Raw genomic sequence first — 16,475 nt, forward strand, 5'->3', positions numbered from 1 at the left:
GTTTATGCACCCAATATATAACATAATTATATTCTAGGTAGCTGAACTTTCTAGCTGAACCCCAGACCCACCACCCATTGTCTTCTGATGATACAGTTTACCTACCTCCTAGGTTCCCTCGAGTAGACCTTCCCTCCCCGCCCCTACTGATTATAACCTTGGCTCTGTTATTTTTGGCAATAAATCTACTGGTATTCCTCCTCTAAACGTCGGTGATCTTCAAACCGCAAGTATTTAGGTTCGAACAGGTAGAAAATAGTTTGAAATTTGATTTTCAACCGTTGAATCATCCTCTTACTGTCCGTGTCAATGGCATTTTTCAAGTATCACCACGGTTCAAAGGAAAGTTGTTTTAACCCCTTTACTGGTGGGTTGTATGTATGAAACGCTAACTACTACGTTAAGATAATGATTTTTTATTATTTTTTCTGATTAACTTTTATCCTGAAAGCATTCTTTTGTTAATGATCTACCGATTTTCCTTCGAGAAATTAAATAACAGTCCTAACCTGACGTAACCAGACTTGCGTTTAGAGAAAGGGGAACAGCTAAAGGACTTGAACATAGAATTCTACAGTAATACACCCATTAAAGAAATTATCTTACAAATAGATTTTGATTCTGAATTTATCAAAAACATGTAATTCTTTGTTTTTCTAACGTTTTTGATCCTTTAACTGTGTGTTAGAAGTAAGAAACACAAGTATTACAAACATTAGTTTATCTTATTCCTCTTATGTGCAAACAGAACCCTGATTCTAGAAAACCAATATCGCTAGTCAAAGATATGGCGTTGTTTTTGTCCCAGCATAGGATCTTTGGCGTAGAGTCAACCTTTGAAATATAACACGGAGAAATAATGCCCTGGTGTAGAAAACAAAGACAGCTTAATATTTATCAAAGGATGTGCGAAAACCTGTGACATTTCAGTGACTTGGTACTAACATGTAACATGTAAAAAAATATACAGAGTGAGTTTATACATACTTTTTACTCCCTAATAGATGGAATATTATAATTTTGGTTCAACTAAATACGAACTCAACACTAAGGTTTGTGGGTTTGTGTATTAGATATATATTGTGCAATTTGGTGCATACGATGTACATGGTTATTTTTACAAAGTTATAACACGCAATTTTACTCGTATATTATTTTGTATTGAAGGACTAGGCCAATTTTGTAACTATTTACATTTGAAACATAGGGTTTAGGTAATGTTGTAAATACAACGATTTGTATATTTATTTCGAGATGGAAGATAAACTAACTGCTGCCATTTCCATTTCTCAGCACAAACAATGCATTGCCAGTGTAAACATATATTGGCCAATTTCAGCGGTTAGGCATTAAGCCAATACACTAACATGAAGACCATTAGTGTTTAAGTTTTGCAATCGAAAATGGAACTCTGGAACCTGCTATTTAATTTGTAACACGGGTTTAAAATTTCACCAAACCGAACAATGCAATATATATGTGTATGGTAGTAAAAAATAATGCAAACTGATTTCTAAATTAATTATACTCTCGCGTTATAGTTTCATAGTAACTATAGCAAAATTCCTACAAGTCATAATCCTACAATATAGAGGTGACATCCAATAATGTTATGAAAAATGACTTTCACAATGAAAACTATACATTCCAAAGTTCCTTTCAGTCCTCCGTGCTAGTTTTACAATAGCATATTTTCCGTAGTTTTCTTTCATTCACTAATGGTTGTAATAGTAAAACAACTGTATGACGATTTTCATTTGAAGTTTTTAATTCGAACCTTTTGCTGTCACCTTAATATATTTGATATTTTTATGATTGTCTATTTCCGATTCCCCTATCTCAATTTACTTCATGTGTAATATAAACATAACTAAACTCCGATGTAATAAACAATACACAGCTTAGGTGCCAACATAACGAAATATTAAGTAAACAACCAAACAATGTCTGATCTACAAATATCAAATAAAGTTTTACAATACATTATGGTGTTTTTATTCACGAGGTTGTTATAATGATGTCACTTATTTTTTACAAATGCGTAAATATCTAATGATCTAGGAAAAGTAAAGTACCTATCATATGATAAAATAATTTTGAACTTTTCTGTCAATAGGCCTAACTCGAACAAATTTTTGTTGAACTCTTGATTTACGGTTTTTATGTATGTTTTTCGTTGCCTCATTCACAAATCATTATATTCCTGTTATTTATTGATTGAAAATTTTGATGTAACATCTTTACAATATTACCTATTTCTTTTAGTTATTAACAATATAATCCTACAATCATAATTATATCTGGCGTTACTGTATGCTATAATTATTGTACTTTTGAGAATATGAATCGATTTATTACAGAATAAACTAGTATTATAGCTCATGAACCGGCTAATGTAATAACTATATAATTCTCTCGTGCTTTCTATAGCTCCTGAATGATAATATCTAATTTAATATCTTTTGAAAGCTATATTCTCTTGTACTTTTAACAAAAAAATATTTTAAAATCCTAGTTCTGTGGATAACATTTGACGATGGCAATATTTTTATAATTTTACAAATTTAAGTCTTTATACCAACATTTGTTACACAACAAACACTAATAACTCCGGCTAAGCTGGAGAAATGTGCGGAGAAGCTATTCCGGTTTCTTGTACTAATTACCCTCAGACTCAATGGACCATTCAGCCCCGACAGTCTCTTGAGGCCTGTGTTTACTTAAGCGAAGACTTGTAATTTTAGAAATGGCTAATTTGTGTGACTAAACGCGCTGTAATGTAACGTAAATATCTCTTTTGGTCAGAGTTGTCTGCGCTACGTCTTGGAGACTCTGGTTTGGACGTTTGCCAATATTGTGTTTCTTTGTATGATCGGAGACTAGCGAAGCGTACTTTTGCTCCAAATTATGGAGAAACACCCTTCTAAAAGATGTACTATGAAATATATTAATCAACGATATGCTTACTAAGATTTTATCAACATGAAACATAGATAAAAAAGCGTTAGATAAAAAAAAATAAACTGTAAGACTGATGCGTTATCTATTTTCAAATCATCCAACATATTCCATGGTAATTTATCATGTAAGAATGTTTTTGTAAGATATTTCTGTTAGCTTTAAAGGTGTTTTATGTAACATAACCAAAATTATTTAAACTAAATAAGGCAATATATTTTAAGACCATTGATTCTCTTCTGGTATCCCCGTTAATAGAGACAGCTGAACAGAAATCTAATCTACATCGAACTCTCCATAAATGGTATAGTAAAATATAGTTTTTACCACGCTGGTATTGGTTTTTAATTAAATTAAACAACACCTTTTAATTTTATAGTTATTTCAAAGATATTTGCTTCAAATAATTTGAAGTACGAAAACCCGTATACCGCGAAACACTTTTCAAACATAGCTTATAAACTTATATTGCCTATGCGTAAAGTGTGCCTTTAAGTTTTCTAAAGTTTTAAATATGTATCATCAATAAAAATGCTTTAAAAACGTGATAACAAATTTTAGTTTCTCAAGCTGGCCCAAAACACATATTTAATTAATATATACTACCAAACGATCTCGTTACTCTTGTTACAGGAACAATGCCGACTTCATGACTTATCTTTTGCGGCAGATCTAAGTAAACTGCACTTTTGGCGGGAGAGGGAGGTAAAAAGCGCGGGATTCACGAATGCGTGTCGCACACACTAGGAAGGAAAGCAAAGATGTCGCCGTGATTGTGACTGGGAGAGAGCGCGTTATTTAGATAACATCACTGGGTTGATACCATTGATTATACACACTTAGCATAGTCAATGGTGATAGGCTATCATTGCATTAAGTAATGGAGAAAATGTATTGTGGTAAAATGGGTAATCAACTGTAAGAAAATGTCATATATTTCAGATAACATAGTTATTTGAGTTAACTACAATCGTGGCTCGGAGGTATAATTAAAAAAATTCAAGCTTACCCGAAATATACTGTTATTTAGAATTACACATTTTATGTTTTGAAAATAACAAATGCATAAGTAATGGATTTTTTTACAAGAGATTAAAATGTTGGATTTATACTGTGTTTCAATTAACATGTATCATAATTTTTACAGGTATGTTTTTGTTTCAGGGAAAGAAACATTTACGCTTTATTTTGGTGTCAAATTCTATGCAGCTGATCCTTGCAAACTGCTGGAAGAAATCACTAGGTGAGTAAAATCTTACCTAATTGTTATTGTATATCCTTGTATAGTATTCATTTGATATATTACGTACTGACAACCGTTATCATTTGACACAAGTAACGTTCAATGCTGTTAAAGAGAGCTTGTGTTAGGGTATTGTTTCAAAGTTGCTTTTGTAGCTTAGCCACCCTTTTGACTTGGGTAGTTTTCCGCAAAATATATTGTGCTACGTCACAAAAAATATATTAATTACGTTTTATCAGATTAAGAGCTGACGTATGGAAAACCAATCAGATTCCTTATTCTACACAAAGTTTTAGTTTTATATAAGTTAACTATTGAACGTAAGACTAACAGACTGAATAACATAATTTACAGCGCTCTCTTTCCTGTACCATTATCAAGTTTATTTCTGTAATCTGGTAAGTCATTTATCGTATAGATTTATTGTAACTTATCCCTTTAGACTTTCTTAGTTTCTTAATAACATTTCGCCACCCTCTGCGTGCAACGAACAATTATGTTTTATTATAATTTGAATTAAAAACCCAGTTTCCTCGCAGAATTGTAAGTAAAATGTGAAGGATTTACCCTTCAAAGACAAAAATGTGGTAAACAGCAGAAGCTGAAAAATAAATGCACAATATCCAGCATAAGTTTTAAACTTCCAGCTAAGACACACATTCCTAGCGTTTCTCAGATGCCTTAACGATCTTACAACATTGAGGAGCTTCTTGATTGTTGAAGCTTTGCATATTTTATACAACACTTGGCAAGATAATATTCTCTTTGGAAACAGCATACGTTTAAATAAAATTATAATATCTTATATAGGCCTACGATGGGACCAGTAAAATGGTTTTACAGTATATAGTTGTTTGGTTAGATATCTGGGAAAATGTGAAGGCAGAGAGAAAAACCACTACATATATTTTAGTAAATAACTTGAACTACTTATTTTCAGATTAATCTTCTTTCTGAAAATCGTAAAAGACTAAGGAAATGGTGTAAAAATAATAAAAATAGCATTTCATTTTTTAACTTAACTTTTTGTAACCAATTATATTAGTAAAGGTATTGAGATAAAAACAGTATTAGTGTGGTTATATTGTGAAATTACTCACATATAAAAGTAACTTATTGGTTAAGTGATTACAACAATTTCATTTTTTTACGTCAGCTCGTAATATGATATAAGCAAATAACAACTTTAATTGAATTTATGTTACTGTACAAACAAAATTCTAGTTCATATTTTTTTCAGTTTGCCAAATGACAACGGAGCATGTCTATTACGAAATGGCTCAAAATTAAGGTTTAGCTTATAAATTTGCATACAAGGGTGTATAAAAATTGCAAAAAACTTTTTAATTTATTTATTGATACTCTTAGAACCTTTGGGATAGATATATTCAACAACTTTTAAATAATTCAGCATAATTATTATATTGCAAAGTCTAATTCTCCATTGTTTATCCAAAGAACAAGTCCAAAGATTACCCTCAAGGGTCTTGCCATTTGCCTAAAGGGGAGCTAAACTTGTCTACTTGTAGCGATGTTTTCTGCTTCATAAACATTTTTTCCTGACACACAAGACACTTGCAATATTAAAAAAATCCAATGTTACTTGCAAAGCGGTTTTTGGAGCTCACAAAAACAACCTATCATAAATATTTTCTTGTTTGTAACAAAATATATTGATTTGTTATCATTTAAGTTATTTTATCTTTATGAAGAGACAGATACAATTACGTCCAACTTCATTTAATTGCTTGTGTATTAAAATGAATATCCAAATGAAATTGAAAAAGTTTTCTCTCTGATGGAGTTTGGCCGTTTAATAAAGTATCAACATAGATTAAACATACTCCCTAAGGGAGTATGTCCTTAGGGAGTATGTTTAATCTATGGTATCAATTAGAAAATGGTATTCATCATGACCACACAGAGTAGAAAACAATAAATCTGTATTCTGCGTTTGATGTATTAAATCCGGCTCTAAGTATGTATTCTAAGTAAACGGAAATGTATTTCTTCTCGCTTCTTGTTGGTTATACAGCGTCTATTGATCAATTAATCGTAAGAATTATGTCCTATGTAACACATAAACATGATTATAGTAACCAATCATGTATTACTAAAGTGATTTCATGTCAGATTTTTCTTGTATCGTTAAACTCGACTTAATTTGCTATCTGAAACCAATACTTAAACTCATTACAACCGATAAAGGCTGAGTATCTAGGTATGGCCACGAAAGGAACCCCTTACCCAGAATATTTGTTTCATACAATTATCCATTATATACAACATACGTAAAGATTACTTTTGGGTTTCTCCCATAAATAGAATCTTTTTAACTTAGACTTCCAGAAAATGTTATTTTACAGGCCTGTGCCGCGAGACAGCTATCAACTGTCCCTAGATAATAAAAACTTTTGTGCTAAGCCTAATTCAACTTTTAATTAAACTCTGTGGGCAGGTATACCATAAACTATTAACTTTTTCCTTTAAAAGTTCCGTCATTACAACTTGCAAATATCGTTAACTGCTAATAAATAAATATTTACAATTACTTATAAACCATCTGGAAAACTAACTATATTCACTTTCAAATATTCTTACAAAGTTATATGTTATAAATAAATGCCAATAGTTTTAGTCTCAAGGTCACTTAAACTACAACTACGACGAATAGAATAAAATACCTGAAGTAGAGGTGATTTTGTTTTTTTTTGGGACAACAATGGTTTTATGCTTTATTCAAGCTCGCGAAGATGCAAATATTTGACATAGGTGTTCCACAACCTGCAACCCGCAACCTGTATTGAAAATACTGTGCCTTTCTATCCTTTTGGAATCTCTAGTCAAAGATAAATTTCCTGCCCATAACGTCACAAATAATTCTCTTGATTCTAGCCATAAGTCATTCTCGGTGTATCCTGATATAATATTCTACTCTTTTTTTCCAAATTGAAATAACTACCCATACATCATTGGAGGTTCCATTTATACCATTCATCTAACTTTTGTCTGTGCACACTCAATGACAGTTAATGACGGTATATTTATTGCTGAAACAATTATAAATGCATAATAATCCTAAAGAGAAAACGTCATCGTACTTTCGCTCAAAATAAGATACATCACAGAGAAGTAAGGTACCTTTCTTTTATGTGAATCGATTTCCAAGTTAAAAGTGTTAAAAATTGGTACATTAGTTTCAGTGCAACTAAAAATCCTTTGCCATCTTCACCACAATGGCGTTAATATTAGCTTTCAATACGAATGACCGTACACGCGCATACGGCTGAACGCATTGGCCGATGCATAAGTGATATTTACATTTATATGAATGCATAATAAATTGTGTATGCATAATGAACACTAGACTTTGTTTATTGATTTTGACAGCTTGCGTTCGATTACCATACAGCGCCATTATGCGCACGCTGACGCCGCGTTATCATTTGCAACGGAAATCAGTTGAATGTTTTATGCAATAATTGTATAATGTAAGTAAACCATTTCACGCCTACTTTACACTTCAGATTTCTACGGAAAACGGTTTTTTGCTTAGATTATTTTTTGACATTGTAACAAAAAAAAATCGGTGATAAGAACTTGTTCTACATTGAAAACCATACAATATTTCAAATTCAATACATTTTATACATTTTATAGCTACGTCGTAACTTGTTGACAGTTCAAACGTTTGCTTATAAACTGTCCTGTTATAGTCAACAATCGAATGCAGATGGAGTGGGTATGAAATATTGCTCTGCCAAAAGCACAGAATCTGGTGTACGATTTGTACAATGACTAACAAAATGTGTTGTTGTAACAGATATAATGTTTTTTTTTTTAATTTCTTTCAATATACATTATAGTTTTACGCTCCCTGATTTCTTTTAATCAATGTTTTGTTGTATCAAATATTTTTCGGTACTGTACATTGAAATCAATGTTTGTATAAATCTTGGAGGGAGTGTGTGCATTTTTACGGGATACACTTTTTATCGACACCTTAAGATTTAAATGCTTGTTTTAGTTTGATTTTTAATGTTATTATGAAAGCCCCTATACATCTACAGGTTAAAATATATTTTCCACCATATTAGTTACGAATAATAGAGATTCGGTGTAAGTTCATGTTTTATTTTAACAGGGATTTCCTTACGTATGATATTTACATAAAACTGTAAAGACTAAGAGCGTTTTGACAATTTATCATTCAAAACCTTTAATTAACTACTGCATTGTAATATTTTGGTGAATATTAATCATTGATGTCAAAATCATTCGTTGTAAAATCAATTGTCATCCAGCAAAAAATCAATCATTCTATTGTTTACCAGTTGTAACTGGTTTTGCCTTAAACGTTATATTTTTAGTTGGAATAATACCATTGTCCTGTGAATAATAGGGTGGATATCCAATCTATATGGACGAGCTGCAGTAGATTTTTTACCAAACAGAACAAAATTGAATGAGCTGCTCTCATAGTATAAATTCTGTCAAATATATTACCTCTAACAAAGAATGTTGAGAGTTTATGTTCCTTAAAGATGTTAAGTTCATGTCAAGCTGTTAGTCCAGCTGATTAAAATTTAGTTTATTCAACAGAAATTATAATCAGCCGCAGCACACTCTTCCGTTAGCCCAGTTCAAATACCTATCTATATATTAATTTGAAACTGTTTTTCTTTGTGACAGCTAATTTGAGAGAACGGCTGGGCGTAGAAACTTGGTAGAGGTGTCTAAAGAAAGGGCTTGGTCTGTAGATGAGCCATCAAAAGAGAAATGTGGTAAATTCCCTTGGGGCTCTGCCCCAGTGGCCTTTAAATTCCCATCCCATGTTATTCTTATGGGGGAAAAACGGGTTTTTGTCACAGCTAATTTCAGAGAACGGCTGGGCGTAGAAACTTGGTAGGGGTCTCTAAAGAAAGGTCTTGGTCTTTAGATGAGCCATCAAAAGAGAAACGAGTAAATTCCCTTGGGGCTCTGCCCCAGAGGCCTTTAAAGTCTCCTCAGCAGATTTGTTTACATTATGACAATATGTATAATTTTACACTACTTTTTAATGAAACAGCTGTTAATATTTAAATTGTGATTTACTGAATTTGTCAAAATGAAGTATTTGCAATGTTTTTTTTCTGATTTTAAAATCGATATTCTTCTGCATCGTGTCATGTTTTGCAATATAATGTCCTATTGCCAAATCAGTGGAAAATCCTAACATCACAGTAACACTTAAAATTATTTCTTATGGAGTTAACTTATGTCTATTGTATGGGTTGGTTTCTGCCTTTTTTTACCACTTCTTGGGGATTGTACGTAGGCGTATTGCATCTGTAGACGATACTTGGGTTGGTGTAATTATTAGGCCTACAATGGAAAAAGCGAGAAATCCTAGACAATTTGATATAGGCCTACTAAAAATACAACTGAATTAACACTGTGCTACATTTCTTGAGCAATCATTGAAAGAGCCGATTTGCAAACAATGGAAACATAAGAAAGTCATAGAACACAACCAAGTAGAAGAAATAGAGATAAGGTTTCTTTTCTTCATTTATAATCGTTATTATAGAGAACGTAATGCGGCTATAAATGGGAAACATTTGTAGAAAATTCTAAAAAACAAAATCAGCTTTTGAAAAAAGATAACATATTTACAAACAGTTTTGATTATATCTAACTGTTGTGTACATCGTGAGTATTTCCATAATCTTTGAGTCGACTTTTATAAAGTCATCGGAAACTATGACCATTATTCGTTTTAAAATAACGCCTGTAATGCTTCGCAATTGCTCGAATTCGAGCAACAGGTACACTAGTATTAATTATTCCTAAGCTAACTAAACCTCAAATACATTATATAATGTTCAATAATATCCATAGACTAAGGTGATACATATCCATATTGTATTTTAAAGCAATAATACAATCCTTCATCAATGGTAATGGGTAGAAATAAGTCAATAGGTCAACTGAATCTGATCAAATGCCAAGGCCTCCCATAATACCTGTATTGGCATGAGTCTAATAGTTATGGACACACTAAGTATGCCCTATTGTGATGCAATCATGTAATACCCTTCTGAAACAAATTGGTGTATAGACCTCCTTTTCGGAAAAAGAAAAACTTGTCTGGAGGGTTCAGTTTATATTTTGTATAGTAGATTTGTCAGAATTTATTTTGATATTGTATTTTCGATTTTTTTTTAAATAGTGAATCGGAACTGGTTTACTCTGAATGATTTTTAGAATATATTAAACATTATTGTCTTTCCCGTAATGCTGGTTTTAATTCGGGATAATATACAGGTGAAATGGTTTTCAACAATCTTATTTCGTCGTCAAAAAAAATAATATTTATTGTCACATTCTGTAAATAATTGTGATAATAGTTATTTGTGCAACTAGTGAGAAAAGTGAGCAATTGACTCACTCGAGAGAAATCCTTACTCACGAGCCGTAGGCGAGTGAGGAATGGTTTCTCGAGTGAGGCAATTGTACTTTGAACTCGAGTTGCACATTATACTTTTCCTACAGTTACCATAAAACAAATAAATTGGTGAAGAAACATAACCTATTTTTACACAGAAGTGAACTTTTAATATAACATTTAATGTGAAGTGACAAATACATCAGTACAATAGCTGACCAGCTGATTTACAGCCAGTGCTGCCAACGTATTTCGCGCGCATACCTCGTTGCCTGCATGTTACGCGCTCACTATTTCGTGCCTTCACGTTGAAAATCTGGAGTGAGACAAAGTAATTAGAGTGAGACAATGTTAACATTGTCTCACTGATGAGCGAATTGGCCACTTTGCTTTCTCAAATCAGTGAGAGAACATGTACATTGTTAGGTAACTGTAGGAAAATAATTAAGTTAGGTTAATCTATTTGAAGAAATAAGAAAAGGCTTAGTCCAAATCCCTCAATATTTTGTGTATATGCCCGGATTTTATCCCGTGACTTTGGTACCTAAGTCTAAAGCGCTAACTACGATACTGTTAACACTTTTCAAAACTTCCAAACTATACCCAACATACAACATCTCCTAGCATAACCAAACATTATTTAACATTAACTTTTGGCAACTTCTTCTTTCGAATATTCTTCTTTCTTCTTTCAAATCATTGCTTATTCGTACGACAACTCCAATTAGAAATAATTTACAGTAAACCTTAACGATGTATAAAACTTAAATGGCACTTGAAATGCAAATACGTCAATGGAAATGAAATGTCAACCGGAAAGTTTGCTGAAGAACTAATCAAACAAAGTACTTCCTGAAAAAGTCAGTGAAAGAAGTAACTTTAAATTGGCTAATGAAGTAAATAAACGGACCTAATTGAATTGAATGAGGCCACTTTATCCAACTGAACACTTTTCTTGCTGGTTTCGTTTCCGTTCCAAATATTTTTCATACCAGAAATGAACTAGAATTGTTGATGGTAAAACTGTGTCGATTTTTTCTGTGGGTAAATTTTGTAACTCAAATATAGCTACTATACTATATAAGTCAGGGGCAAGTACTATACAACAGTTATCATGTTAGTACATAATTAAGTTTGTTTGTATTACTCTAACCCTATTTGTATACAACCAAGTAAGTTTTTCCTTGCTTCATTAAAACCTTCATCATGTAAACTGAGATATTTTGCCCAGGCATTGTTGTCAGTAAACTTATCTTTCTACTGTAGGCTAGATCCCAAGGATAAACCTTTTGTACGTAACGCAAAACAAAGTTTTTATTAAAAGTTTACAAAAACATAAAGAAATCCTTAAAAGGTCATATGTTTTGTAATTGAATTAGCAAATATGGCAAGACAATCGGATTAAGAATTTCAATAGGATAAGGTATATTTTTGTTTTATTATTAGGATTGGTCCCAACGTCCCAACACACTTGGTCACTATATTATCACAAGCTCAAAAACTATATTATAATCGGACACGCTGTTTCTTACTTACTATTTAATATTTCATTCAGTAAAATATAATATTCAACCCCTACATGAATATTGGATTCAAACTGTTATTGTGATGCAAAACACTGCATCTTATATATTCTTGTATACATTTTAAAGTTATATTTGTATTTAATTTAAACTTTTAAAAAGTCCCTAGAGAAGTTAACGCCTCAAAGATTAATGGGATTAGAGACCGCAGTGCTTGTAAACTGCTTCCTTTCTTTTAAAGCAAATATAATTTTGGTCCCCTCGTTTTGTCTTATTCAAATACATGTTTTGAGTCGCTTAAGTCTCTTAAGACCTTTACTTATTTGGTTTTTGAACCTTTATTATCAGTGTTTAGTATGAGATTGTGGAGTTTTAATGGTAAAGCGAGTTAATAAATAAGATCAAGACAAATTTGTTAAATACCTAACATCTCTAATTCTCAAGCTATTACATTGCAGAAAAATATATTTAAATTTTTTTAGGCTTTTATATATAAGTATTAGTATTTATTGGTAATAGGTATTGCCAACTCTTTGGAGATTTCAACATAGAAGATTTACTAATTTTAGTGCAAATACGCACTATAATTAACACATTAAAATACTTCCATAAATTGTTTTTGTGAAATTTTATATTTTTAAGCTGGAAATACAGTTTGTGTTTAGAACATAAACCATTATTTGGAATCATTATTAAAAGAACGCTTTGACATACAAAAAAGTGCTCTGTTTATTTTAAAAGTCGCGTAAATTTTTATTTAGGAAATGAATTTTTACATATAGAAAACTCACGCTAAAGGCCGTAATAGTTTTTACCGAATAAATTACCTAAAAGGAGGAAAGAAGTTTTAATCTTAATAAAAGGAATAGAATGCTCTCGAAGGTGCTAATTCTCAGTTTCAGAGAAGGATTTAAATCCCAAAAGAGTAAATTTTAATGCATTATTGTAGGCTTAAAACTGGTCTAAAAGTTACTTTTGGGACCAAGGGATCATTACGAATCTCATGAGTAAGCTAACAGAAAGGTGTGGTTTTGTCTGTTGAAAAGTTGAACATTACAACTGTCTAAATGTTAGTTGAGACCTCTTATATCTTATTGTTGATCGAAACAGGATTGTTTTCGTGCAGTTAGGGGTTTCTGTATTCTCGTATTTAGTGTACTGCTTAGTTTATTGACTTATAATATAACAATTAGTGTTTCATAACAATTTCACTGAAAAATTAAATTCATTGTAATTGATTTACTGACTACAAGAATAAAAGGTTAGACATTAAGTCCAACCTAAGACTTAATCGCTATAACACATTCAGGTGATCAATACTCTAAGCGAAAGCTGTAGCCAGATTTGAAATTAAAAAAATACTTTAGCTGTAGCCACATTTGAAATTAAAAAAAAAAATACTTTTCTAGCCATCGATAGAGTGTACATCGACCAATTACCGATTTTTGTCCTACACATAGATTATTCGGCCAAGCCAAGTCCAAAACATAATTGAAATCTTAAGTCACATCGAATACCTAAGCATCAAAAACTAAGGAGAAATCAGAACTCAGCGGTTCATAGAACTGTAACTATGATCTACTTGAATTAAAAAAATAGCCATATGTGAATAAAATTCATCATAGTGTTCCAAATTAATTTTGTACACCATTTTGATACATATTCGATTGTTGACATCGCTATTATTTTTATTTTAAATGAATTATTATCCGTTATATGGGTTAAGTATCCTGAAAGACAATTTTAACGATGAGTTTATACACATTGGGAAGAATAAATAAAAATATAAAATTTATTGAAATTGTCGGTAACAGGGAATATTTTGAGAGAAGAATTTCATTAATGTTTTTCAAAGATATTCATCATAAACAGGATTGTTTTCCGAGCGCACCGAACCTAATGCAAATCAATGTTTATCTTTGCGTGTTAATGTTTAATAGTCCAAAAGGGTGCTTTATGAGTATAAACTGAAAATATAAAAGTTGTGGTTCACCGGTTTGTAATTTGTACCAAATTATATTTTTAAATTACACTTCTGAAATTTTAATTTGAATATTGCCTTATGTTAAACTTAAATGCATATTATTAAGTAAACCTAAGAGTTTTTTTTTTTTAATTTATACAATCTTAATTGTATTTAAAATACTGTAACATTTTTACAATACTGTTTTCATTACCATTCCTATAGCATTATATTGGAATAAAATCGTCTTGGTTTAATGGAACACAATGTTCTCTTTCTAAATAAATGCTGCTGCTTTGATCCGAAACGGGGTTAATTCCTCATTCAAAAGCAATTTTTCATTGGGCTAATGATTCTATCACATAAAAGGTTGACGTAGTCGTTTAAGAAGAATAGGGTTTGGAATGTTCACATTCATAAACTCACAACAAAGACAACCAGTTAAATCTAAGTAGGTATAAACGGTTCAGATCACACAATTTTAAAAGCAGAAAGTCAAATCAATAGTCAATAACAGACAGATAAGCCCAGCCAGTAGATCATCCAGTGACTGAACAAACAGCTGTTCATTACGTCACTGCTCAGCACGACTCCAATACATTGTTGCGGCGAGAGGGAAATATTGGCCCATTAGGGATATTATTGCCCGCAATGTTGGTACCGTGCGCCACCATTTTAAGCGTGACTCTCATTATATTTCTGTTTGTGTGGATTATTTGTTATATTTGGAAACATTGTGATGGATTATTTTTATTATTTTTTGTTTCATTTTCCTATCATTTTGCAGTATTGTGCATTTTGGCATTTCTAGTTTTAATAATAAGTTTGATAAAAAATAAATTGGGGTTTACAGCTGAAAACAATTAATTTGTCAACTTAAAGATCATTTGAGCTGTGGTTTTTTTTAAATAATATACGTTGAAAATAAACACATCCTTTGACAAAATCAAACCGCAACCTCTGAAATTTTACATATTTTTTTGAAGCCATGGTTTAAATATTTTAAACGTTCTTAAAAATAAATGTAAACTTAACTAACACTTAACTTCTTAACCATTAAAATTATCATTTGTGTATGTAACTTAAACTAGCTTCAAATGTATATTTATATAATTTAGTTAATTATTCTCGATCGTTTTAAATCTTACTTTGAAAATCTTATTTTTATTCCCTCTATTTCATAATACAAAATCATACGTTATACTTGTTGATAATCACCTTCATTTTTAATCACTGTGCAAAAAATTTGTGAATTGAACTTACTCAACTCTGCTTTGTGTATCTTCATAATTACAGTATCATGAAAAGTTAATACTTTTCACAACATTTAAGGCATTTTCATCAAATTTCCAATATTTTCAGTTCTTTTTTTCTTGGTACACCAAAGTTATTCATTTTAAAATTCCCAAACTTAGCAATGTTAACAAATCTTATTTTAATTAATGAATTCTACGTTGTGTCCCTGTACATGTTGGTACCAACTTACAAAAATCTTCACCTTTCATTTTTACCTATTTTCTCATACTTTAGTACGATGAAATCACATTAATCGTTCACTCTATTACAGTTGTATGATGGATTGCCGTATTAAGAATGTTAGCAATGAATGGTTTATCAACCCTCGTAATCATGCCAACAACGTGCGCTACTAGAACTAACTACAACTAATAAACCCACTCGAGCACAACGACCGTTACCGAGTAGATTGAAGTGATTCGCTTTTAAGCTAGGCGCCCACCGGGCAACTCAGCGGGTGACGCGGCGCGGCGCGGCGCGGCGCGACGCCGTGGAAAAAAGTTGCCACGTATCCGTGCCATGTTATCTTATGGACTGACGCCCACCTAGCAACCCAGCGGGTGGCGCAACGCGGCGCGGAAAAAAAACTTCTTCTCGAATCCGGCAGTGAGAATTCGGTGGAGAATTTCATCCTCTCGTGTTGCGGCGCCTCCGTTGAGTTGCCTGGTGGGCGCGGGGTAGAGGCACGGAAACGGCGTCTGCCCCTCGTCTGCCGCTCATTCAGGTGTTTTCGGAAAGTATCGTGAGCCCTTCGGGAGTGTTCGGGTCCGAATCGAAGTGCACTGTGCATCCCCTCCAAAAGAATAATTCTCAGCGCTGCCCCGCGCTTCCGCTAGAGTTGCTTGGTGGGCGCGAACCCTGGAGAAGCGGACGGAAGTTTTTCTCCGCGTCGCGCCGTGCCGCGCCGCGCCGCGTCACCCGCTGAGTTGCCCGGTGGGCGCCTAGCTTAAAGTTTGTAGTCAAACCCTCCGCCACTCACAGTTCGATAACGTTATGCGTTACGTGTAAACGATAAACTGAAACGATTAGGATAAATATTTCAAGTATTATTACAACTTTTTGTGG

The 16,475-nt window shown here is 32.5% G+C and overlaps 1 protein-coding gene across 2 annotated transcripts in view; it reads left to right on the plus strand.

Moving 5' to 3' along the window:
* LOC128996308 (band 4.1-like protein 4) overlaps positions 1-16,475 on the plus strand; it is a 252,108-nt gene that overhangs the window by 124,831 nt on the left and 110,802 nt on the right. For both annotated transcript variants that reach the window (XM_054421549.1, XM_054421550.1), the window contains exon 5: positions 4,123-4,201. In XM_054421549.1, the coding sequence (XP_054277524.1) occupies positions 4,123-4,201 (79 nt within the window). The remainder of the gene's footprint in view (positions 1-4,122; positions 4,202-16,475) is intronic.

The sequence above is a fragment of the Macrosteles quadrilineatus genome, unplaced genomic scaffold (assembly GCF_028750875.1).
Source record: "Macrosteles quadrilineatus isolate MER2022 unplaced genomic scaffold, UCM_ALF_1.0 Scaffold_6__1_contigs__length_79288215, whole genome shotgun sequence".
NCBI lineage: Eukaryota > Metazoa > Arthropoda > Insecta > Hemiptera > Cicadellidae > Macrosteles > Macrosteles quadrilineatus.